This window comes from Gossypium hirsutum, chromosome D05 (assembly GCF_007990345.1).
Source record: "Gossypium hirsutum isolate 1008001.06 chromosome D05, Gossypium_hirsutum_v2.1, whole genome shotgun sequence".
Classification (NCBI taxonomy): Eukaryota; Viridiplantae; Streptophyta; class Magnoliopsida; order Malvales; family Malvaceae; genus Gossypium; species Gossypium hirsutum.
The window spans coordinates 32,034,953-32,060,738 of record NC_053441.1 but is presented as its reverse complement, the minus strand read 5'-3'; the positions used below and the strand labels follow the sequence as shown (position 1 = coordinate 32,060,738).

Sequence of the window (25,786 nt, the reverse complement as noted above, 5' to 3'; positions counted from 1 at the left end):
TTTAAATAAAAAATTATTAATTAAATAATAATTCCAACATAATCGGATTTAACTGCAAAATATCAAGGCTCATATTCATTTTAATTAAACCTATCAAATTATTCAAATTTAAAATGTCATGTTGAAATTTACTCCTATTAGATTGCCGATATGTTTATATACTACTATGTAACTATTATCTAGTAATTGTTGACTTTGCTATTAAAATACATTAAAAATAACACTTCAACATATTTAATAATTATTTTTATTTAATATTTTAAAATTTATAGTGAAAAAATTTTTAAAAATAAGTTTTTTATACAATTATTAGATTATTTATAAATTCTTAAATCAAGCTCAAATAAACTGCTTTAAAATTCTAAATTACTACATATATCAATTGAGTTAATATTCAATTAACAATCATTATAACTATATAATAGTATCATTATTACATTAAGATACTCACATTAAAATATAGATTTCTCGAAAAATTAAAATAAAAGAAAAAATATTAAAATGTTTTTCTTGATTTTTTATTAAATGTTTATTTTTATCTATAATCTCATAAGAAGAAAAATATGTTTAAGCACACTCAAATCCATGTTCTCTTAATTGTTGTATTAACAATAATGCCATTTGAGCTAAAGCTCAAGAAGCTAATATCTTTGTTTTTCAAAATAGTCGAATTCTAGAGGTGTCCATGGGCGACGGCCCACCCGAAATATGAGAGGATTCGGGTAAAAAATATAGGCCCGAAATATGGCTTTGAAAAAAAAAATGAGGCCCGTTTTCATCGAACACCATTTTTTGGCCCGGGCCCAGCCCGAATATAATAAATATATATTTTTTATTTTTATTTTTTAATTTTAAAATATTTTTAAAATACTTTTATTTTTATTTTTTATTTTTTATTTTTAAAATAATTTTTTGGTGTTTATTAAAAATGGGTCGGGCCGGGCTGGGCTCGGGCTTAGGATTTTTCCCGGGCCGGGCCTGGAAAAAATTTTAGGCCCATACTTTGGGCCGGGTCAAGCTCGGGCCTAGGAGGCTGGCCAAAATTTTTTTTGGGCCCGGCCCGAACTGGCCCGACCCATGGACACCTCTATCGAATTCTGCTATTAGACCATATACTCTGCATAACTTGTAGATTTGTTCATATATTTTAATCTGATCAAATTTAGTTTCTGTATTTTTTTGAATTGGTTAATTTCATTTCCTATACTCTTTTGAATTTTTAGTTCAAAGTTCTAACCAGACGGTAGTAGTTACATCCATTCAACTAAATTCTACTATTGCTACTCTATTATATGTAGTTATAAATTCAGTCCATACTCTTCAATTCGATAATTTTTAGTCATTATATTTCTCGAATTTCAATATTTTAATTTTAATGCAAATAACAATTGTCAATTTTATTACCATGTTTAATTTTTGAGTAATATTTATAAATAACAAGTTGACATGACATGGCATTACATATATGATAATAAATTTATTATATCAAATTTTAAAAATAATGTAACTTAATTCAATGAGTTTAATAAATACCATTTATTTTTTAATGAATTTAATAAATATAATTTATTGAGAGCTAAAAATTTAAAATTCGAAAAATAAAAAAATTAAAAATAATTAAATTAAAATAAAATACAAAATCCTCAACTTATATATAATACAGTGAGTAATATCAAAATTTACGTTGTTAAATTTATTTATATTTACTGTCTACAACATATTAACTTTGGATTTGAGTTCCTCAACCAAAAAAAAAAAAAAAACTTGGGATTTGAGATTGCTTGATTAATAATTATTTTATCAATTATTTTTTGATCGATATAAAAAAGAAATCGTTAATAAAATAATAAGTCGGAGGGAGGTCGGGTCGATATAAGTATAAAAGGTCTTAGCTTTTGCTTCGGCTTCTCCTCCATGCTTACGTTTCTCTTCATTCGCTTCTATCATTTTATTTCAGGTATTTTTTAATTATTTACTTATCTTTTTTTTTCAGATTAAATTTCATTTCGTTTTTTTATTTCAAGATTCTATTTTTAATCCCCAATTTCACCATTTTTTTTCTGATTCTTTGTTAATTCGTTGTTCAATTCCTTTTTTTTTTCTTCTTTTTTAAAAATTATCCCTTAAAGTTTCTGATATTGGAAGTTTTCGTAAATTTGATGGAAACCTAGAACATTAAATGAGTTTTTGTTGGAATGAGAAAAGAAAGATTGAAGCTTGGAACCTTTGAAGCATGCTATATTTAGAGATATGTAGGCAAAACTAATGGTATTTAATTTAATAATCTGTTAAAAGAATCGAATCTAGAAGGATATTAGAAAATATGGTGGGATTGATTTGTCTCTTTTTAATTGTAGAACTTGTAGTATAAAGATGTGAGGAAAAGAATGATTAATGAGACTGTGAGAAATGAAAAGAATCTAAATCCAAAATCTCTTATTTGGAAAAAATATATTTATATATATTAATTAGATTATATTGTAATTTCAACATTGTGATACTATTGAAATGGAGACATAAATCTGGACTTAATAATTCATTAATTATTATTAAAGTGTAATTCATCACAATTCTTATTCGAATGAGATTAAAATAGTCAAATATAAAGACATGATGAAAAGATTAAATGTTGAGATTAAGATTTATTGTATACATTAATTTTCACTGGTTCTCTTTTAAGAATTTAGAGTTTGGAGTTCCGAAATTGGTTTTGTGTTTTTATTTCTTTAGGGTTTTTTGTTCTTGCACGAAATGATTGCTTTTTCTGGGTTTAGGTTATTTGTGCTTCTCGAGTCTATGTTAAGAAATTACTAAGTTAGTTTCTTTGGACATTTTGCATTTGTTATTATTGTTATTGTTATTATTATTTGGGATGGTTTATATTATCATGTGCTAATTATGATTAATTTACTTTATGTTATTGTCTGCAGAATTTCTTTTGGGGAGTATACAAATTCAGTTAGGAAAGTGGACGCTGCTCTCTTACAAGTTTTAATAATGCTTACGTGTGATATAGATCCTGATGTTGTTCGATGGGGTCTCCAAGACCTACAAGTTTGTGTATTTAGCCACTCTGGTGCCAGTGGAAGTGTAACTGAGTATGAAAAAGACAGTAGTCAAACTGGGTATATTAGAGAGGGTTATCATGAACCTGAACTTGTAAATGTAGAGAATGATGCGGTTATTGCACATGCGCTTCAAGAGGAACTTTCACGAGTTGCTGCTGCAGAGGCATCCGGATTTAACAATCCTAACCAAGATTCCATTCTTGCTCAAGATTGGGTTGGCCTTACAGGAAGGCGACATAGTCCTGGTAGTGGAACTTCTGAAGTTGCCATTCTGACTCAATTATTATATTGGCTTTTATTAATGTAAAAGTGTTGAATTGTGTAGATAATGAAGATGACCAAAAAACCATAGATGATAACCAGGGACACGGAAATGAAGTTAATCAGGGGAAGTGCGATTTAGATGATTCTATCCTAAGTAGATGTGAACAAGGTGGCACCTCTAGCATGGGTGACAAAATTTCTCTTGGTGAAGATATGTTGCGTATTGATATAATGGATCAGTCATCTGATCTTGATGGTCAAGTAGAGAAGAGGTTGAATGACATGGTTGCTATTCCTGTGAGTACAAGTCTTGGAAAGTTGTGTTATTTATTAGGATTTGAAGGATTTTCTTGTTATTTTTTAACTGAAGTTCCACTGCATGGTAGTGGAAGCATCACTTGCCACATAATTTGCTTTCAATATCTAGTTGATTTTATCTTTATCATAATTTTGATGAAGTCATTGTGTTTTTAGTTAGGATTGAATAAAAAGTATGTGCTTAACATGTTCAATTTAATTGATCAGTGTAATTTTTTGCGAATTTATAACCAAACTTTCTGATGAATGCCATGAAATTTAGTTGAGTTGGTTTATGCTTTTGGTACACAATACTTTGGGAATGGAAAGATTTCTGTTTATCACATGCTGAATTTAACTCCTTTGATATATTTTCTTCACATGAATTTAGCATTAGTAGTGTTTAGTAAGTTGGCACTGCTTGAGGTGTTTCAAGGTTTGCCACTACCTTATATGGATGTAACTAATAAAGGCAAAATTCTATTTGTGCATATGGATGTCATTTCTTGACCTTTAACCCAATAACAATGAGTTGGATGAGAATTGACGTTGCTAATTTGGTGATTTGCACTGTGCAGCATGTACCTAAAATTAATGGAGTAATACCATCAGTTGATGAAGAGACATCTGACCATCAAAGGCTGCTTGATAGGTTTGGCTTGAAATTTTCCTTTATATAGCTAATGGCATCTTGGTCTATTTTTTTTATTCTGTTATTTTGTGGCAATTAACTTTATCACCCTAGTTCTCCACTGGTGGAAGGGGGGGGGGCTTTGCACCTTATTCCTTTTTTCTTTTTCAAAGTACAGTGATAGATTACCTTTTTAGGCGTTTTTTCTTGTAAATTTGTAAAATATTTGAACTCTTGTATTGGGATCCATTTTGGTAAAGTAATTGCTTTTTTTTCCCTTTCCTCTACCGTTTTTCAACGGTATCTTTAGCCAAAAATATTATCTGATTGAGTTGTTTTACCAAAATGCATCTCCACTTCTCCTTTTTCCTAAAAGAAATACTTTTGCAGTAATGTTATTTGGTTATATTCTTCCTTCTTCTGAATGTTTGATTTTAATAGCATTTTAAATTTAGGACTAATTATTTTATCATTCAGGTTGCAGTTGTATGGTCTGGTGGAGAATAAGGTTCAAGGTGATGGTAACTGTCAGGTTGGTTTTTACTTTATTTCTCTAATAAAAAGATACGTCATATGCACAAGTATTTTCTCTTCTGAATTTGTGAGATATAGATACTAACACATTGGTTGGAAGCCGCATTAATTAGGCATAAACACATTGGACGAAGGTACTATTGAAAAAGTTTTGTGCTAATACCATGAATGTGTTGAGATACTTTACTGTTTATAATCTTCATGGTAGTTCTATAGTGTCTGCATAGTATTATTTCAGGATGGTGGAAATCATGTCTTCTAGCAATCACTTTACTGTTCACAAGTTAGTGGACAGTATTCAAATGCCAACAGTTTGACCCTGAATTTGTACAGACTTCTAAAATAATGAAAATGGGGAAACATCATTTTCGTTTGTCTTCCTCTGATTCTTTTCTACTAGGTTGAAGAGTTCTGTATGTTTCTTTGAATCCTTGACAATATCTACGGTGGTTCTTCTGGTTGTTAGTTACTGAGAATTTAGATCATACATCTAACAAACTAGAACACATGGAAGCATATATGTGTGTGTGCATGTGCGCATATAACTAGAGGAATCAGTTTACAGTTCTTGGTTTCATTTGGTTTGTCTGTAATTCCCAATTGAAATGATATGCCCTTTTACCAATTTAGTTATGAAATAGTGATACATTGTTTAGGGCCTATTTCTCAATTCTGTGATTGATGCTTATCTTTTACAAAAATGAAGTTGTTGACCACAGAGCCTCACTTGTAATTTTCATTAGACCTCTTTGTCAGTTCATTAACTAACTTCTCTTATTTTACATGTTCCAGTTTCGTTCTTTATCAGATCAACTTTACCGTTCTCAAGATCACCACAAGTTTGTGAGGCAGCAAGTTGTTTACCAGGTTGGTTGGCCTTTTTGTAAGTTCCACTTTAGCCAGCTAATTTTGTTCTTTGGTGTATAGTTCAATTTGTTGGTCTTATGCTCTTTTTTTCCCCTCATGATATGTCGATTTCATTAGCTTAAATCGAATTCAGAGATGTATGAGGGTTATGTTCCAATGGCTTATGGTGACTATTTGAAGAAAATGAACAAGTAAAAAATTTCTTTTCAGTGCTATTTTATTACTTAAAAAACTTTCTATGAATACTTTCATGCTTATTATAGTTATTTATATTGATGAAGCAGGAATGGTGAATGGGGTGATCACGTTACATTGCAAGCAGCTGCAGATTTGGTATGCAATTGACCGAACTCTTCAATTTCTAACATGATTGTACTTTAATTCTTTACCCCAGTTTGTTGAGCTGCAAGAGTTTGAATGTAGACCATTACTTTTGTACAACTGTAGGGCTTAAACTTTGCTAGTAGATGAAACTGAATTTTCCTTTTACATTATTTTTTATGAAATATTTACAATTTCAGTTCTATATGCATGTTTAGGTTCTGACAGAAGTATTAACATGTAGCTTTACCTATGCTGGTGAACTTTGTTACCATAATGAGTTTTATGCTTTCCAATGGTTGGAAAATTATCTGAGGGCAATGTTTTGTTCATATTGCCTAAAAACATGGAAGTGGTCCCAAATTTGTGGATATGCTGCTCTAAGTTTTCATTTTTCTTGAAATGCCCTGTCCAACCTCCAAGGACTCTCCAAATACATGGGATCTTGGAAAAAAATGAACATGAGTCTGACACATACCCATGTTAGACATACACTTTATAATCAATGTAAAACTCGTTTCAATTTGTTAGATTTTAAGGCTATTAGGATTGGGTGATAATATAGCTCATAGTGTAATAATATTTTTTTTATCAATCAATTTCAAGTTCTATTTTAGAAAATAACGGAGGATTGAGTTTTTTTTTTCCCAAGGCATTTACTAATTGTGAAGTGAAATAGTTAGGTTCATGCTTGGGATGCTTGACAAGTTTCTATGAAGAGTGATTCTTACAGATATATATATATATATATAGAATTAAGACTTAACATTTCATATCTCGCATCATTTTTGCAATAGCATGTTTTGCTTATTCTGATTTGGACCATTTAATAGATAACTAATGTAAACTTTCTGTATAATTGCAGTATGGCGTAAAGATATTTGTATTAACTTCATTCAAGGATACATGTTACATTGAGATCCTTCCACATGATCAAAAGTCTGAACGAAGTAAGATCTTGATGCTTATATCCTTTTCTTTTTCTTGGGTCTAATATTGGAGAAGTTGCAATAATATTTGATCACATTACTTATAGGTAAGATGTTCAGGTATATCATTAGATTTCAAAATTTCAAAGCCGAACTCAAGTTGCAATTCTTGTTAAATGCACATACAAATACAAAACTAAAAAACCCAAAATTCAGATGTGTAAAAGAAAAGTATACCCATACTTTCTAAGCCTGTGAACGTTGTAGGCTGTTGAAATCTTGGATGCTCTTGATCTTTGCATAAAATTAATTTTATGTAGTTTATGTTTCCCAATTATTGAGAAGTGGATGAAGTTCTGATGTGGTTAGAGTTTTGCAAGACTTTCATTCTCATATCAGTTATCACGGTCCAAATTGATCATCAATTTGCATTCCCCCCCTGGCCCCCTTGAATTTGTATAAAATATGTTTTCGACTTTTCTGCAGTTGCTGGAAATCATAGTACCATGTAGTTTTTTTAGATATTTCTGCCATTAGATTAGATGGAGATTAGCTGGTTATGGAACTCTGCACCTTGCCGAATTAAATTACATAATGCTATATTTCTCTAATATGGTTGTTCTGGATATTTTGATGTCATGTACTTGATTTGATACTTGCTTCAATTTTGCTTGTTTATAATTTGTGATTTTTTGCAGTTATTTTCTTGAGTTTCTGGGCTGAGGTGCACTACAATTCAATTTGTCCTGAAGAAGGTAAACAGTAAACACAGCAACATACATTTGTTCAAAATCAATTGCGGTTCTTAATTTAAACTTAATATATAGATGAAAACTGAAAACATAACCCTGAAAATATTTGTATAATTTTGGTGAATCCTTGGAGTCAACATTATAACATGAATCTGGTATAAAAAGAAAAAACAACCTAATTCAACTCCTTTGAGAAGCGAACATGGGCTTTTTGTTTCTCCAGATAGACTTATGCAATGTTATCCAGACTCTTCATATTTTGAGATATCCATGTCTGACTTATGTCCGACATATTTATAATCTGAGTGCTGGGCATAAACCTCCAAATATATTGAAACCCTTCCAAAAAAGTGAGCATACCTGTACCAATACTCATATTCAAGATTCATCTGGGTCCCAATAACATAGGACTTATTTTCCAATTACAAATTCGTTCTTTGTCTTTGGACAATATCATGTTGTACTGAATTGTGATGCATATTTGTATTGACACAAATGTTGCTTTTTCTACATCCAGAACTGCTGATGTTAGAGAGTAAGAAAAAGAAGAAATGGTGGATGCTTTGAAGCTAAGAGAACGGCTAATCTGGGTGGCCATAAATTTAACTCTAAACCTCTTTTCAAAGGATCCTTTTATCTTTGGTCTCTTTCAAAGTGTTGGTTTCCCTTGGAGAAAGGTACCTCAATTCTTTCCTTGTACATGCAAATATATATATACATACATATATATGACTTTTCCAGACCCATTTATTCCATTATTTTCTAATTTTTCAAATTGGTGATAGGCTAGTAGTTTAATAGCATCCTGATTGTAAGTTTGTAGTGATTCTTTCTATTTATTCATTCATTTATTTTTACTAGTATTTGAGTTAGAGGAATGTTAACGTATTTTGGAGATGAACACGACATGTTTAATATTATGAAAATTTTGTAATTAATACGACACGGTCATGTTTGAATACGATTAACACCGTACATTTAATAATGTATCATATTTATGTAAAGATAATGTTTATATTTTATGAGGATTTTTATCGATTTTAAACCAGGTTTTAAATGATTGTAATGTTCAACCAGAAAAATACATCTTTCGCCTCTATTATATATCATTAACGAAATAGTCAGCTACCTTACATACATGTAGATTGTATATTTGGCATTGAGACTAGGCCTTCATTTGTAGGGAGTTTAAAATTTTTGTCGGCGATGTGTACCATCTTCCGTTTGAGATTTTAATTTCACATGACAACATGTTCATAACTGCACATGTATGGTTTTAACTTTCTGAGCACGTGTATCGTAACTTTTGGTACCCATTTAGTATGCTTTTTTTTTAATCCTAATCCTAAATCGGTATCAACTAATTTAAAGTCCTTTTTCTATCAAAATTTTAATGCATTTCGATTGTTTTGGAATGTTTAGTCTCTTTTGGTCAATATATCTTGGTTGATACTAGATTCGATATTTAGACAATTTTTGTTTTTCAAAAGTATATTTAGAGATAAAATATTATATTTTTTAATTAATTAATAATTTTAAAATTTATATTTGATTTATATGCATGTAATTGAAGTCTATTTGCATTTTTATATATTATGCACATTGGTAAACCAAAAATATTACAACGGAAAACATTGATACCGATACGTACTAGTACAAAAACAGAACACAATGGAAACCTGTATGCTGCTTTTGCTAGAACAAAAAATTTCATAGGCGAATCTGCAGATTTTTAAGTCTCTGAGGAATACGTAACAGCGGAAGGGTTTAGTATTGCATCCTTATAATCAATTCATGGCATTATATTTGAAGACATTAAAAGAGAAATAAATTGAAGTATATGATCAAAATTTTTCCCATGTTACTCGGATTCAGAGATGAGCATCATATAAGGTACGTAACCAATACGGGTAGACTCAATTTTTCTTTAAAAAAAAGTGCTATCATTCATGCGGCACATTCGTTTTCGATCATTTGGCGTACTTCATTAACAACCAAATATGCTTTGTGGCCACCAATCACCTCAGCCTGTTTCTTGCTATCTCTCCATAACTGTAATAAACACCATTATTAGGTTAAAAACCAATGTATCCAAGACTGCAAGCAAATCAAACTATCTTAAAGTTCAGCTGAATTTTGCTTTGCTAAAGTGCCAAGGCGGATCTTTAGGAAAATAAATGTGACCTGAATTAGGGTGCAATGCCAGATACATGTATGTATCTGAGAAGAGTATGTTCAATTTTCGTTTTGAGTTTTTTTATGTATTTGGAGGGCTTTTGTAAGGTCATATCCTCGTACCTGTATCCATATATGTGCTGGACACGGGTTTTTCGATAACATAGAAATCAAGGTAGAAATTATGATTTACCAAGGAATTGATACTAACCTGTATCGTTGGCATTTTCTGCAGAGTTGTTGATGAATCGAAACATGCATAAAGGAATAATCAGTTCAGTCTAATCATAATTTCATAACTTTTGTTAATAAAACAAATCATGCATGTATTAGAAGAGATCCTTTGAACTCATAGTGGGTAAGTGTTGAAACAAGAAAATGCCATGAACATTCAAGGGTATGATCGCTGTCTTCGTAACATGAGTTTTCAAATGTTAGATGCTTTTCTATCTCTGTTTAAGAGCTTGTATAAAAACGATTGTAGGCTATATCATTCGGACTTGGGTGTGAATGTTGGGTACATGTATGTATTATATAGGTGTGTGCAGTTTCTTCTAAGTTTTTCCATGTATTTTAGGGGTCCTTGGAGAATCATATCCCATATCTATATCCAGAAATGAGACGAGCATTTCAAAGGAAAAAATGAAGTCAGAGTAATGGAGGTTGTAGGATACATGACTTTAGAATCTAATGTTATTCTACCCAAAGGATTGAAGAACAAGTTTGGCAACTGTGATTTTCAAGATTACAGGCAATTGCTTTTTTGTATTGTTACATTACGCCAAAGATTTGAGTGATTTATCGGTGTTTTAACTACAGAAAACATAGTTGTATTGACAACAGACAGTTCAAAACATAATTATTAAGCTGACAGATGTCAGAGTTATGTGACACTTACAGTGACTCCGGCCCGAGCAACAAGGTTGTGCGGAACAGTATTGACATCTACACAGTAAAATCGCAATCTGCAAGAACCATTCAAAAGGAGATTAATGTCCTTAATCACCAAGCTAGCTTGTTCGATTTCATACATGAACAACTTCAGACAAGAAACAAAATCTACATGATAAGGACTATTTTTTATACATATGAGATTGCAGAATTCCGGTATAAATTTTAGCCATTGGATCACCTGGGGATGTAGAAGCAACAAACAAAAGGAAAATTGAAAAAAAAAGAAGAAGGAACTGATGAATTGAAGCATTTAAGTAGCCTAGAAAATACTGCAAAATTCAGAGGCAACAGCATGCAACAAATTCGTATATCAAAAGTTTAAACTTCAAAGTTAGGCACTACGAGATTCCCACTCTGCTCCTTGTACTTTAATGGAAGAGACATCTCCGGATTAATCAACAAGCCAGAAAGATGGACTAATTGCAAGCTTTTGCGGACTATCTAAGGAGAAAGAGGATCGGTTCATGGCCTGACGTTCCACATGAAGGAAGCAATGCAAAGCTGTACTTAAACAAGTCAAAGGCTCACAATCTGAACCCTTAATTTATATGAATCTGGATACGTTGTTGCTCAACTCCATCATCTATCATATGTGGTAACAAGGATTAGAAGAAATAAGCCGTGTGAATGAACATCATGAGATCATGAGATGCTGAATTCCTCCAAATTAGTTGCAAACTAAGGATGAACTTTTTGGTTTGCTAGTTCTCTGGAACAATTAGAAAGCAACTTGTTTCACTAAATGAGTCGAGAGAACCTGGTCCAAATGAATTGTCAGAAAAGATTCGGCTCCCCTAACTAACTTCAAATTAAAGCCAGAACAGGGAGATTTAAATACTTATACAAGATACTGCTTATGAATTTAGCAAGGAGATGGATGAAGTTGATCAAGGTATTTACCAGCTTATGCCAAAAATCTACAAGTATACTCCTTTTTACAGGTAAGTTAATAATTATACATCCAAATACATGTGCAGGAACAAAATAGTAACTATACCTGAATCTATGTTACTCAAATTTGGGGGTAAGTGTCGGATATAAAATGTCCTATATGGATATGTTCAGCATTTTTCTAGGTTTTTCCACATATTTGGAGGGTTTTTAGAATGTCCTTGGAGAGCTATATCCCCATATCCATGTTTGAATGTACATAGGACATAGATATTTCATGAAAAATAGAGTTCAAGTAACATACACCAAAATGATTTGAGAAACAAGGAAGCTACACTAGGTTCGTTGCGATAGATCAGATTAATAGTGTTTGCTGATTTAAAATGGAATTTAGCTGACCTTGGATGGAAATCAGCTGCCAACTTTTCCAATTTTGGTTTCAAATATATACACTTTCTGCACCAGCTTGCCATCCTACAAGTTCAAATCACTTTGTTTTATGATCAAACTCGATACATTAATAAGAAAATTAAGTGCTAAATATTTTGATCTGCATTCTGCAAAGAAGAGAAGCTTTTTGTACATTAATTCAACTCAATATTCTGTATTGGTAGTTTTCAAGATAACAATTAAGCTTTGAAACAATAATACCTTTCTACACTGTTCCAACTCTTTATCTTTCTTAAATTATCTGTTTTTAACACCCATATTTGACACCTATGGATATTGGTATGGGGTATGAGCCAACAAGGATCCTTCAAATACATGGAAAAAACTTGAAGCATAAAGAAAGTTGAACATATAACTGTATCTAACGTTCACACTGAGTCCAAGTTAACGTATTCTTCATCTAGGTGTAGATAACATCATAGATGAGACTACTTGTTTTTCAGTCTCATCTACATTAGGCCACGTTACCAGGACAGGAATGGCAGAATATCTCCAACTTTAATCTATTTTTTATGTTACTCGGACTGGAGTGCAAGTGTCCAATAAGGGTATGTGTAGTTGTACAAAGGTATGTATGTATCTATATTCAACTTTTTAATGTTCTTCTATGTATTTTAAGGATCACAGGGCAATTAAAAAATGAAGGGTGCGAGCAATCTAGTTATTTCCCCTTCACTTTCTTTGTAAACAAACCACATAATGTTGATCAATCTCATTAAATGGGAAAATTCCATGTTTGGAACTGGAGATACCATAAGTTAAAATATGGCGGATGAAGTTTAAGGGTTGGGAAAAGATTTATCTAAATGCTCACATTAAATGGGAATAAGAATTGATTTAATGAATAAATCAGATTCTCAACAAAAACTTTCAAGCATCGACATTTTCCTGGGAAAATTTAACTTTCTCCGATTCAACAAACAACAAAAAAGTAGACAAATTCGTATCAAATCAAAACAAACCCAAGAAACCATATTATAAACAACCCAGAAATATACATACCACAGTATAATCAAAGACTCAAGTTGTTGAGCTTCTGCAATGACTCTATCGAACTGACTCTCACTGCAAATTTGCTGTAATTCAACTGTCAATGGCGCATCATCCAACTCCTCCAATTGCCCTTCTTCTCTCCAAGCACTAAAGATCCCAAAGTTCCCTCCAAACCCATTAATTTTCTCATCAAAACCCAATATTTTTCTCTTCAAACAAAACCCAAAGCTTGAAAAAGGGATTTTTTTCGAGAAGGATACTGAGAAATAAGGTAAACAGTCTCCTGAAGAATTGGAATTTATCAGAGTTTTAAGAGATGGAGAGAAGCTTAAGGTGAATGATTGAGAAGTCATTGCAAGAAAGAAATTGTTTGTTTTATTTGTGAATCTATAAAATTTAAAACCCTGTTTCAGGATTTTTCAGGAAATGATATTTTAGACGAGGTCGTGGGGTCGTATGTTAGATTGGGCAGACATTAATCAACATTGAATTGCACTGTTTTTCTGCTGTCAGATTGGGCTTTTCTTTTGTCTGTTTCTGTTGGAGAGAAGCTGTTTTTATCCGTATAAATATATTCTTCAATATTCTTCAAATAAATGAAGAAAAAAAACCCAAACTTGAATATAATGATATAATACATACAACAAATCCACATCCGAGACTGGGCATTTCAGTCTGGAAATGTAGATGTATGTTATGGTTTCGTATGTTCTTAAAAGCTCCAACTATGTCAATTACTTTTTGGAGACTAATTTAGGCATAAGCTTACAAGAAATTAACAATTAAACAGAGAATGAAATTGCTAGCAAAATTCTGTATATAGAATAAGAACCCAGAATCGACATCTGAAATTCAATCACATTAGCAATTCAGTTTCAAAATCTGCAATACAATGTGTTTGAAATAGACTTTCTTCCACCTTTTTTCTTGATTGAGCATGTATTCATATCTGACACTTACATTTGGGTACGAATAAAATAGCTCTTTAATGTTCGAAAATGACTTGCTTGGCACTGGCATGGTCTTTTGAAGGTGGATGGTGATTGTTATGGACCTCGGACAGTTCCGAAAAGAACAATCTTCGAATCATAAACCGATGTGAAGAGTTAACAATATAAGATCATCCTCCATGTTGCTTTCGACCAACTTGTTACAAAGACATTCAACCCCCTGCTGAAGCCAGTAGAAGACCAGTTGACATTTTCATGGTGCAAAACGTTTAAGACAAAGCAAACTTTCATGTTAGATCCAATACGGAACTCAAATAAATAGTACTAATACACTAAATTTGCATCGATGTCTTCAATCACCAGGAAGCAAGTGATGAGACATACCTCAAATCTAAGTTGCTTCCGTTCTTCAAGAAACGATGTCCAACATTAGATGCATATCTGTATACAAATACGGGAATATGGCCTTCAACAATTCTCTAAATATATGAAAATCTGAGGAAAATAATAGAGCATACCCGTGTCAGACACGTACCTGTATTCACAGTTTCATACTTGAGCCCAAGTAATATAGGTAGTATGAACGTGTAAGCATTTCAAAGAGAAAAGACCTGAAACTTTGAGACCAAGTTCATCAGTCTCTCCCAACCTAAATCTAAGTTTTGTATTTTGTTTCCTCTACTGAAAAAATGGGCAAATTAGTCCTTACACGTTAGATTATAGAGAAAATGCACCATATGAATTTAGGGACTAATTTGCATTTTTTGAGTAAAGGGGGAAAAATGCACAACTCAACCTCTGTATACCATATGAATTCAAAAGAAAAAACATACTAAATATCATATTTCACGTAAAGAGGAGAATAATGTTTGGAGTTAACAAAGGGGTGATTGTAAATGAGAAGGCCATGTTATGATGTATGATAATCAATTATTGACAGATAAAATTTCTAATCCATTATAAAAGTTGAAACAAAGGGCTTCAACTTTTTAGTTTAGAACACTACAAGAAACGCGTTGACAGAAAGTCTTCAGAAAGATTCCAAGAAATTTGAGGTTGATGCCTGTCGTGATTGTGGATCAGAGTAGCTAACACAAGATTGCTGAAAGGAAAAAGAATATGCATCAGATAAGCATTTCAGTATCTGTTTTCATGCATTCTGTTGGATATGTTGGCATTTTCCTGTGTGTTGCATGCCTGGAAACTAACTGCAGTTCTTGTTGTTATTGACCTTTTATAGTGTTTGAAACTCCGAGGAACCGTTGATGTACTGATTTCAAGGCTTCTTTATCAGCTCAAGAACACAATGCACAACCATTGAAGATCATTGATTGCAGGTCTTCCATTTCGCGAACGACTCTGTTTCTGTATTATGGAAACTAATGAGAGAAGCATCAATATTTATTATCCCAACCATACAAAGTTCAAGCTAACCTAGCAATGCATACAAGGTTGACAAAAACAAGAAATTGTTTAAAAATGGTGAAGAAAAAGTGCTCTTAATTGACATACACAAAAATGTATAGCATGAAAATTACCAAATTGAATCAGGTAGCTAGCTATTCATATCTTTATGGGCATGATGATTCTGAGCAAAATCTCGACCTTTTCACCTTGTGCATATGCGAAATAGTCCCTCAAAATGCAGTCAGATCAGATTCCATGAACTCCAATTTACAGAAAGCTGGGAATGGAAATTAACCCACAAATCACCCACATTTATGATCCCAACTTCCATCAACTTATTCATTTCTTAAGTTTCTGATCTAATTCTGTTGAAAAAAAGGAAAAAGTACTTTTGTAACGAAAGTAAAGGAATCAAGAAATAAATTAGAGAAGAAAAAGAAAGGATGAGGGTTAATGAAAATGAATGGTATACCTGCGGCAGGACATTTGTTTTCTCTGTCACTGCCCCTTCTATATAATGAGTTGACCGTCAATTCAAATAAAGGGAGGTGGGAAATGTTGGGCCAGTCTTTACCTTTCTCCTTTTCACAACGTTCCTTCAGCAATGGACATCTCTTAATGTACAAACGAGAAAGAGAGGGAGGGAGCATGTTTGGTGGCATGGAGTGGAGGTTGGGACAGTCTGAGATATACAAATTGCAAAAGGAGGTGAGGGGTTGAAACCCCTTATACTTCAAACTCCTTAGATTTGGAAGATCAGAGATCCTGAGAGATATAAGTGAAGAGGGAAGCAGATGTTCATCTGGAAAACACTCCACCTCTATTTCTGAATATGGGGAATTTGAGGTTGATGGCATGATTGCGGATCATGGTAGCTAACACAAGATGGTCAGAAGAAATTTGAGCCTGGTGTCTGTTAAGAGCGTGTTCAAAAACATTGAAGAGAAATAAAATAAGGTGCGAGTAAACATGGGCAGTAGTTGAAAGCCAAAATGATTCAACTAAAAACGCCTTTACATTTTACAACCAAGTTTAAGCTCATTCACGCAAAGCTGCGATTGGAAATTATCCAATCACCCACATTTATGATCCCAACTTTCCTTAAGAGCATAATAATAATAACCTTAATTACCTTTGGATTCTAAGATGATCCAATTAATGTCCAAACAAAAAACCTTCATTTGGACGACAATCATGCAAATCAAAACAAGTTCCCTTAAATTAAACATATTGTGCAGATCTAATTCTATTTAAAAAAAAAAGAAAAAAAGAAGAAGCAAAAATACATTTGTCAATTGTCATGAAAGTAAAAAATGAATGGAAATACCTGCGTCAGAACATTCGTTTTCTCAGTCACTGCCCCTTCTATATAATGACCTCATAATCAATTACAATGACAGGGTTGTGGGAAATGTTGGGCCAATCTTTACCTTTATCCTTTTCACAATGTTCCTTCAGCAAAGGACATTCACTAACGTACAAATGAGAAAGAGAGGGAGGGAGCATGTTTGGCGACATGGATTGGAGCTTGGGACAACTTCCGATCCACAAATAAGAAAGAGAGCGTGGAAGCATGTTTGGGGGCATGGATTGGAGGTTGGGACAATTCGAAATCCACAATTGGCAAAGAGAGGTGAGGTGTTGAAACCCCTTATACTCCAAACTCTTTAGATTTTGAAGAACAGAGATATGGAGAGATGTAATCGAAGAGGGAAGCAGATGTTCATCTGGAAAACACTCCATTTCTACATCTGAATCCAGGATTGTGAAAGATGTAAGAGAAGGGAGTGTGTGCAAACTCCATTCTCTTTTCCTAATCAAGCTCTCAATTAGTTTATGACTCTGTCCGATTGTAATTTCTTTTAATTTGGAGGGCAAACTCTCTTTTGGAACCCACTCTATTTCCGGACAATCAGTTATTGTCAAATACACAAGGATGGAAAGACGGAGTGCATTTGCTGTGGCAATGACTTTAGACTTTTGCAACGGAAAAGTCGAAGTTGGGTCAAATTGGTGAAAGATAATCCATCTTCAATTTGAAAAGATATCAAATTTTGGCACCTCCATATATACAAAGAATTCAGACATGTTAGATGCTGGTGGTGAGAGCCCTCTGAAGCAGCACTAATAAACTTCAAGTCTTTACATCTCCCAATATTAACATGCTTTACCATAGGAAACGATCCTAATGGGAAAGATTCCAGTCCATGACATTTCCAACTGTTTATATCCTTCCAACTGTTTTTATATCCAAGGATTCAAGGGATGTATACAAGAAGATATTGGAATAATCCAAGTTTTCACATGAATTGATGCTAAATCCCTTCAGCGTGATGGGCACCCTAACTTCGGGAAGGGATTTAATTTCTGAACACTTCCACAAACATAACTTTTCAAGAAGTGTGCATCGTTGCAACATTTGTTCCAATACGGAATCATCCATATTGATTAGATATTTCTTTCCCGACAGTTGCTCTTTGAGTTTAAGTTGAAGCTGATTTATGTTCTGGTTTCCATCACAGCTACATTTGATCTCTTCAAGAATGGTTTTGGTTACCTTGAAAGCATCAAATTCCTCTGAAATACACACCCATGCTTTGCGGTCAAACCATTTATCCACTCTGGGGTCGTTGTAGATCAACTGGGCAAGGGTGGTTTTGCCTAGCCCACCCATACCCACAATGGGAACCACAGCTATCTGATTTTCAGACAGATTTTGAGGATCCAACAACTTCATTATTTCTTCTTTTTCATCATCTCTGCCATAAACATCAGACTCGTCCACCAAAGAAGTTGCAGACGTTCTTTGAAATGCCTTTTCTCCTTTATAGTTTTCTTTCAGACCCAGAATCTGTTTTTGGTTGAGTAGGTAGTCTAGTCTCCCACGGATCTCCTCCAGCTTCGACTACATCCCATCTTTGAAAGGATTGGAAGAAGAGAAAAAGCTACTAACCTTCTTCATAGCAGTAGTTTGATATTGAGGTTCGATCTTGTTCCGAAGAGCTTCAGTAGAGATCTCGTCCAGGAGGTCCTCGGCATCATAAACAGAATCTTTGAGCTCATCAGTCCAACTTTTGACACTTGGGTTGGTAATCTGCTTATTTCAGCATCATCCAACACTGCTTTCACCGACATCAAGGTTGGCTTCAGTTTCTTCAGCAGCACAGGTTCAAGTTTCTTTCCTTTGATAAGCCTCAGAACATCTCCAGAAACAATCCTATCAAGCAGCACCTCAATGGAAGCAGAGAGAAAAGCTTCACCCACCATAGACTTTTTTTTTTTTGCAAAGAAAGGTTTAAAAGAAGATGAAGAGGAAGTAATTGGAAATAATGGAAAAGAAGAATGCGTAAACTCAAAGTGAAGAAAGTTGCAGAGATGAAGGATTTGAAACAGAAGAAAGTAAGTGAAAGTGAAAGCAAATAGAAAAGACGCGAGCTAGAGTGAAAATATGAGATGAAGATGATAGGGGGAATGCTTTAACTTGAAATACTTTAATTTCAATAAAGATGAATCTCCATATTAAATTTTTTTTAGTATCTCAACTTTTATAATATTATTAGTTAATTTTGATTAAAATGTTAATGTGATTTTAAAAATGTTAACATTCTAAAATTTTTTTATTAAATTTAATTTTTTTATTACATAATTATCGAGTGAGTCTTTTTTTAATTTCAAGATATCACATCATCAAATTTAGAAGAAGAATTTTAATGGTATTAGGCACTAAACTTAAATTTTTAAACTTAAAAACTAAAAAAAAATTTAAATTTTTGAATATATAAATATTAGGATAAGTTTCAAATGTATAAAGAATACAAAAATTTGTTCCAATGAAAGAATACAAAATTTAAAACATATTTTAACTTTTAAATTTACTCTCTCTCTCTATATATTGGTAAAAGAATCAAAGAATTACATAAAAATGTTCATAGAATGTCAAGAATACTTCTTTTTTCAGAACCTCTTTAATCTTCATAAGGGTCCTCAAATATGTGCAATGCTTTATCAATCGAGAGAGTTATTTTCGCTAATCATATTAATTTTTTTTTTTTTTACTTTTCACATCTATTATACTATATCATTATTCGAAGTTTATGAATGTTGAGAATATAAAGTAAAAGAAATAGTAGGGTTTTTAAATTAAGAAAAAGAAAGTTAATAGTTGCAGGCCATTGTTTTTACTTGCTTTCGGTGTTAAAGCTATGAATTTATTTGACTTTGTTTTTATATGTTTGATTCATCATTTAATTCATAAATTAATGAAAAAGAAAGCAACGAATTTGCTTGAATTTTGCAGCAAAGTCAAGAAAGTAAAAGAAAAAATTTTGGTTGATATATTAATTCATCATATTTTGTAACAGAAATTTCATAGGAAACAACAGATTGAACTTGAGAATTTTGATAGATGAGTATTTGATATTTTGACAGTATATTTTAAAAACTTATCATGTCTCTTCTTTTTAATATTTTATTATATTAAAAAATATTACACAAAAGATGAAATGATATGAAAATAATTAAAACCTAGCATATGAAATGACACCTTGAAGAAAAGAAGAGTACGGAATGCCATAATATTTATATGATATATCAACATATTTATAAATACAAAATTGGAAAATCCAAATGCAACACATATACACCAATGGTTAGTTCTCATGACACCTTAAGTAGTTTTCTTTGCCATCCAAATGCTTGATAATAACCTATGATCTCAACATACAATGGATTCCAGTGTCAAAAATAATTACTTGAAGAAAAAGGAAGAGTGCTCGGATTAGCATAAATCCCAATCAATGAGTACGAACAATGCTCGGAAATCCTTATTCTTTGTAAAGTTGAAATTTAACAACATCATTGCACCTCTTCAAAACCAAGTACGCAGAGCTTGATGCCAAACCTTCGAAGCATTGAAAACTTTAATGCAGGTCAATTCGGGGACTGAAAATTGAGGTCCTACATTGTCATGTAAAAGGAACTTCATTTGCAAGGGAGTCATGAATTATATTTGCAAATGAAGGGAGGAGGCAGGCTAGAAAACAATTTGCAGGAAAATTAAGCATCAATCAACCTTGATGCCCTTATTGCCCCAACTTCAGCTTCATCAGCATTGCAAATCCCAAAGGGATACGAGAACACTGCAAAAAAAACCCCCTCATGGTTCCTGAGAACCCACTACAATCTGCAAACTCTGATTACTAATGGAAAAGACATCCGAATTAAAAATCAACATATCAACGCCTGGAGGCTGCCAACAAGACGTGATCATCCTAGTAACACTTGCCAGATGATAAAAGCTATTGTTGGATCTCTTTGAATTACAATTATTCACAGAAAGCAGTGCATTTTTGGAGGCAGATCAAAACACAACAGCTGCTGCCACTAGATATTAGGAACCTCTTGATCAGGTAATTATAGTAAAGCGGAAAATTTTTAACAGCGTGAAGCTGAACTGATCAAATTTACTACAACAATAAGATAATTATTGAAATACTGACAACAAAACTGTGTTTGGGGGAGAAAAGAAATGTAAAAATAAACAACACATGCAATTCACAGCAAATAGTATAACAAAGTCAAAAAACTTTAACAAGGATGAGAATACAGTATTCAACGGTTAAGAATTTCTGAAAGAAAAAATAATTAAGTAAAACACTACAATAAGTAGTGAAAAGAAAAGAAAATGGTGTACCTGAGTTTGGCTGCTTTAATAATGGCAAAGGGATACATTTATGACACTCAGCTTCTGAGTCTTGCTATATGATGAGCTCTCCATGATTGTGAATGACAGGGATGTGGGAAACCTTGGGCCAATCTTTGCCTTTCTTCTTTTTGCAACGTTTTCTCAGCAAGGGGCAATTGTTAATGGACAAATAAGAAAGAGAGGTAAGGAGACTCTTTTCTGGCATGGATTTGAGCTTTGGACAGCTGTTGATAATCAACTCACAAAGAGAGGTGAAGTGTTGAAAGGCCATATTGTCCAAAAACTTTAGATTTGGAAGATCAGAGATGGTGAGAGATGTTATAGAAGATGGCAACATATGTTCATCAGGAAAAGACTCCATCTCTAATTCTGCACCTGAGAGTTCAAAACCTCTAAGTGAAGGGAGTGTTCGCAAACCCCTTGCTCTCCTCATCATGCTAGCAATTAGCTTGTCAGTTCTTCCGATTTCAATAGTTTTTAATTTGGAGGATAAACCCTCTTCTGGAAATGACTCTATCTCTGGACAATATCGTATTGACAAATGCTCAAGGGATGGGAAAAGGGAGCACATTTGCTCAGGCAATGACTTTAAAGTCATGCAATGCCAAAGTGTAAGCGAGGTCAAATTGGTGGCAGATAATTCATCTTCAATTTGCAAAGATGTAAAATTAGTGCAATGGTAGATATACAGATAATTGAGACGTGAGAGATGCTGGTGAGAGCCATTTGATGCACAGATTGACTTCAAGTCTTCACATTCCCAAATAGAAACATAATTTAGCATAGGCATTGATCCTAATGGGAAAGACTCCAGTTTATGACACTTGCCTTCTATTATCAAGGATTCAAGAGCTGTATACAAGAGGATCTTCGAAAAATCCAAGACAGGACACCTTTCAATGTTCAATTCTTTCAGAGTGATAGGTAGCTTACCTTCAGGAAGGATTTTGAGTTTAGAACAATCCAACATAGCTAACTTTTTTAGACAACTGCAGTGTCGCACCATCTTCTCCAACATGGAATCATCAATATTCAAATCTCGAATTTGCAACTTTTGAAGCCCACAAGGCAATGGCCCCAATCGCAGTGCATCACATCTCCGTAAATTAAGTTGGCGAATGCTTGTTGTCCTTGGAAGCAAGCTTTCAAGATTCTCGCAATTTCTAATCTCCAGTTTCGTTAAAGACCGGAGGTGTTTCGGTAGATTCTTAGTTAGCTTGGGACAATCTATTATGCTAAGCTCTTGGAGAAGGCAGAAAGCTTCAACTTTGAAACAAAACCACTCTTCCCACTCCGGCATATCCTCAAATCTCAGATTTTCAAGAGAACCAAATGGTTTAGTCAAAGCATGACCACTCCCATAGAACTCATCACCGACTTTTACTACCGCACTAAATCCAGAAATGGAGAGAGATTTCAATGATGATAATTGCCCAAGCGGTGGCATGGAGTGGCAAAATTTGCAACCTCTTAAGTGCACAGATACTACATTTAAGAATGAAGAATGTCCCACCCATTCTGGAAATCTTGTGCCTCTATAAAAACCAATTACAAGATGCTCCAAGTTTGTATGAGGCTCCAGTTGTTGAAGAACTTCTTTATCAGCCTCAAATTGTCCAAGTACTTCACTACCATAAGTATGCTTCTTCCATCTAAATTCCAGCTCCTTAAGATTCATCTTGTCCTTCAAATTGACACTTTTGGCATCCCTAGCACATGCAACATTTTTTAGACCTGAAATGGCAAGTTGTCCATGTAGGTGCTTGAGCTTTCCCAACTCTTCAATGCTTGAACAATTTTGCTCACCTAAAACAAAATCTGTTAATGTTCGAAGATCTTTCAACTTGCCCATTCCTTTTGGCATCCTTGCTAACATTGTTCCCCTGATATTGAGATAATAAATGTTGATCAATCTCCCCATATCTTTAGGCAGTTCAACAAGGTTGCTACAACGAAACAAAGTTAACATTTGCAGATTATACAACGTACTTAAAGAATTAGGCAAACTTTTAATTGAAGATCCTGACAGATCCAAACTTCGCAGATGCTTCAACTTACTAATTTCTTTGGGTATTTCATTGATATTACAATATTTAGCCAAAGAAAGCACTCGCAACCTTGATTTCAACAACAAATCATGCATTACCTTGTTGGTAACATAAGAATGCCAAGGCAAAGACTTTAAGCTTAGGAATGTGCGCAGCCCTTTGGCTTTAGGTAAAGTCTCAAATTTCTTTCTCACATCATAATTTTCTTGGACATTGGATAAATGACGTGCCTTCTGATTTATTTCACATAAATTATCACAACCTTCCAATCTGCAGAAGAACTCCCCAGCTACAGATTTAGCTAAATCACTAATTAGATCGTGCATGACAAAACAAGATTTATCTAAGCTTAACTGGTGAAAAAAAGATCTTGATGCCAAATCTTTGAAGTACTCTTTACCTTGTTCTTCCATCTCTTCTTTTGACTTGAAATTCAATAAAAGATCTTCAGCCATCCACAATCGGACGAGTTCTTCTTTCTTGAACTCATAGTCTTTTGGAAAAAGTGAACAATATGCAAAGCAGCGCTTCAAATGTGAAGGAAGATAATAATAACTTAACCTTAGAGCAGGAAGGATACCATCTGTAATGTCCCACAGGTTGCTGGTTGAAATTTTATTCCATTCATCAACATCCAGGTTACACCGTAGAAGACCTCCAAGTGCTTTTGCTGCAAGGGGGAGGCCTCTGCATCTTTTGACCATTGCTTCACTGGTTGCTATCAAATTTGGATGCATGCTCGGGCTTGTATCAACAAATGCATGTTTTGCAAATAACCCCCAGCAATCTTCATCGGATAAGATATTAAGATGATAAGTTGGAACTGTCCTCATAATGGATGCTACACTTTCATTGCGAGTAGTTACAACAATCTTGCTGTTTTTCGCCCCAAAACAGAAAGGACTTCTCAACTCTTCCCAATCAACATATTTCTCATTCCAAACATCATCCAATACAAATAGGAACTTCTTTCCCAACAGCTTCTCTTTTAGTTTAAGTTGAAGCTGATTTAGATTCTGACTACTATCACAGATAGAAGTGATCTCTTCAAGAATGGTTTTGGTTACCCTGAAAGCATCAAATTCCTCAGAAACACACACCCATGCTTTGATGTCAAACCATTCATCCACTCTCTTGTCATTGTAGACCAATTGTGCAAGTGTGGTTTTACCAACCCCGCCCATCCCCACTATAGGTATCACATCCAGCTGATTTCCGTTAGCATTTTCTAAGCACAACAACTTCATTATTGCTTCTTTTTCATTGTCTCTACCATAAACACCAGATTCATCCACTAAAGAAGTTGCAGGAGGTCTCTGAAATGCCTTCTCCCCTCTACAATATTCTTTCAAACCCAGGATTTCTTTTTGCTTGACTAGAGATTCTAACCTCTCAAGAACATCTTCTAGCTTAGATTCCATGCCTCTACTGAAAGGATTGAAAGACGAAACAACGCGAATTACCTTCGTTGAAGCAATTTCATCCTCAGCTTCCAACCTGGCTCGAAGTGCTTCAGTAGCAATTTCATCGACCAGGTCCTCTGCGTCATAAACAGCATCTTTAAGCTCCGAAACCCAATCTTTGACATTTGGATTGGTAATCTGTTTGTCTTCAGCATCATCCAGCACAGCCTTAACAGACATCAACGTTGGCTTCAGTTTCTTCACCAATCCCTTTTCCAGTTTCTTTCCCCTAATGAAATCCAGGAATCCTTGAGAAGCCATTCTATCGAACAGAACCTGAAGAGCTGCCGAAAGAAAGGCTCCACCAACTGCGGCCCCCGCCATGTCTGGTACTCGAAGGTAAGAATTGAAGAAGAAGAAGATGAAAGATGGAGAAATTAAGTGTTGATAATTGTTAACTTCTGATTGCTTTCGACTGAAATGTTTGAACTTTTTGATTAACGGTTTTCAACAGGCAAGTTTGTCGGTAACCTAGAATAATTATTTTTATATTAAATTGGGTTTCTTTTTTCCCGAAAATAATGGGTGTGTTTTCGCCCTTTTTTAAGGAAAAGTATTTTATAAGTATTATACTCTTTATAAATTTAAAATTAATTTTATATTTTTATTTTTAAAAATTTATAATTTAAGTTTAATTATTAACATTATTAATTTTTTTAAAAATTTATTTATATAACATTTTAAAATAATAATAAAAAACTACACTAAATGCCACTAATTTTTTTTTTAACATGAATGTTTGCCATCAACCTTTTAAAACTTACAAATATGCTACTAATGTTTCATGTGTTTACAAAAAATGCTACCCAACCGTTTACGACTACTAAAGTAAGGTGAATATGATGCGGCACGTTTAGTTGTCCGTATTGCAGACGTGGATTTTCATGTAATAGAAAAAAAATGAAATAAAATAATTATTTTAAATAAATATAAATATTCTTTCGATTGTTAAATAAGCATAAAAAATTATTTACTTTTAGGACTTTTAATTTTTAAATATTATTACATTAGTCTGAAGTACATGTGCAATGGTGGAGCCAAGAGGCTAACACCCTAAAATAGAAAATTTTCTATTTAAGCCTTTTATA

At 33.5% G+C, this 25,786-nt stretch overlaps 4 protein-coding genes across 10 annotated transcripts; 1 reads left to right on the top strand and 3 right to left on the bottom strand.

The window, feature by feature from the left end:
* The first annotated feature begins 1,806 nt into the window (after positions 1 to 1,806).
* On the top strand, positions 1,807 to 8,523 carry LOC107942769 (OVARIAN TUMOR DOMAIN-containing deubiquitinating enzyme 9). The gene is made up of 11 exons (XM_041094715.1): positions 1,807 to 1,957; positions 2,931 to 3,313; positions 3,394 to 3,629; positions 4,208 to 4,281; positions 4,738 to 4,792; positions 5,587 to 5,661; positions 5,779 to 5,852; positions 5,946 to 5,994; positions 6,848 to 6,932; positions 7,610 to 7,666; positions 8,181 to 8,523. Exons 2-11 carry the CDS (start codon positions 2,998 to 3,000, stop codon positions 8,228 to 8,230), a joined length of 1,071 nt encoding a protein of 356 aa, XP_040950649.1. The 5' UTR covers positions 1,807 to 1,957; positions 2,931 to 2,997; the 3' UTR covers positions 8,231 to 8,523.
* Positions 8,524 to 9,411: 888 nt separating this feature from the next.
* On the bottom strand, positions 9,412 to 13,673 carry LOC107942770 (thioredoxin-like 3-2, chloroplastic). 3 transcript variants are annotated; one of them, XM_041094716.1, is made up of 5 exons: positions 13,136 to 13,673; positions 12,083 to 12,157; positions 10,737 to 10,803; positions 9,962 to 10,067; positions 9,412 to 9,715 (listed from the first exon to the last, which is right to left on the bottom strand). In XM_041094716.1, exons 1-5 carry the CDS (start codon positions 13,477 to 13,479, stop codon positions 9,702 to 9,704), a joined length of 606 nt encoding a protein of 201 aa, XP_040950650.1. In that variant the 5' UTR covers positions 13,480 to 13,673; the 3' UTR covers positions 9,412 to 9,701. The 3 variants fall into 3 exon arrangements, with proteins under 3 accessions (XP_040950650.1, XP_016731977.1, XP_040950651.1); XM_016876488.2 differs by having other exon boundaries at positions 10,050 to 10,067; positions 13,136 to 13,645; XM_041094717.1 differs by lacking the exon at positions 9,962 to 10,067 and having other exon boundaries at positions 13,136 to 13,664.
* Positions 13,674 to 17,325: 3,652 nt separating this feature from the next.
* Positions 17,326 to 18,948, bottom strand: LOC107942768 (putative disease resistance protein RGA4). Its single transcript, XM_041094718.1, has one exon. The coding sequence runs from the start codon at positions 18,218 to 18,220 to the stop codon at positions 17,708 to 17,710; it is 513 nt and encodes a 170-aa protein (XP_040950652.1). The 5' UTR covers positions 18,221 to 18,948; the 3' UTR covers positions 17,326 to 17,707.
* Positions 18,949 to 20,089: 1,141 nt separating this feature from the next.
* On the bottom strand, positions 20,090 to 25,164 carry LOC121217953 (putative disease resistance protein At3g14460). Of its 5 annotated transcripts, XM_041094714.1 has the most exons (3): positions 21,176 to 25,164; positions 20,555 to 20,621; positions 20,090 to 20,439 (listed from the first exon to the last, which is right to left on the bottom strand). In XM_041094714.1, the coding sequence occupies exon 1, from the start codon at positions 25,020 to 25,022 to the stop codon at positions 21,240 to 21,242; it is 3,783 nt and encodes a 1,260-aa protein (XP_040950648.1). In that variant the 5' UTR covers positions 25,023 to 25,164; the 3' UTR covers positions 20,090 to 20,439; positions 20,555 to 20,621; positions 21,176 to 21,239. The 5 variants fall into 5 exon arrangements, with proteins under 5 accessions (XP_040950648.1, XP_040950645.1, XP_040950644.1 ...); XM_041094711.1 differs by having other exon boundaries at positions 20,555 to 25,164; XM_041094710.1 differs by having other exon boundaries at positions 20,090 to 20,865.
* Between the last annotated feature and the right edge of the window lie 622 nt (positions 25,165 to 25,786).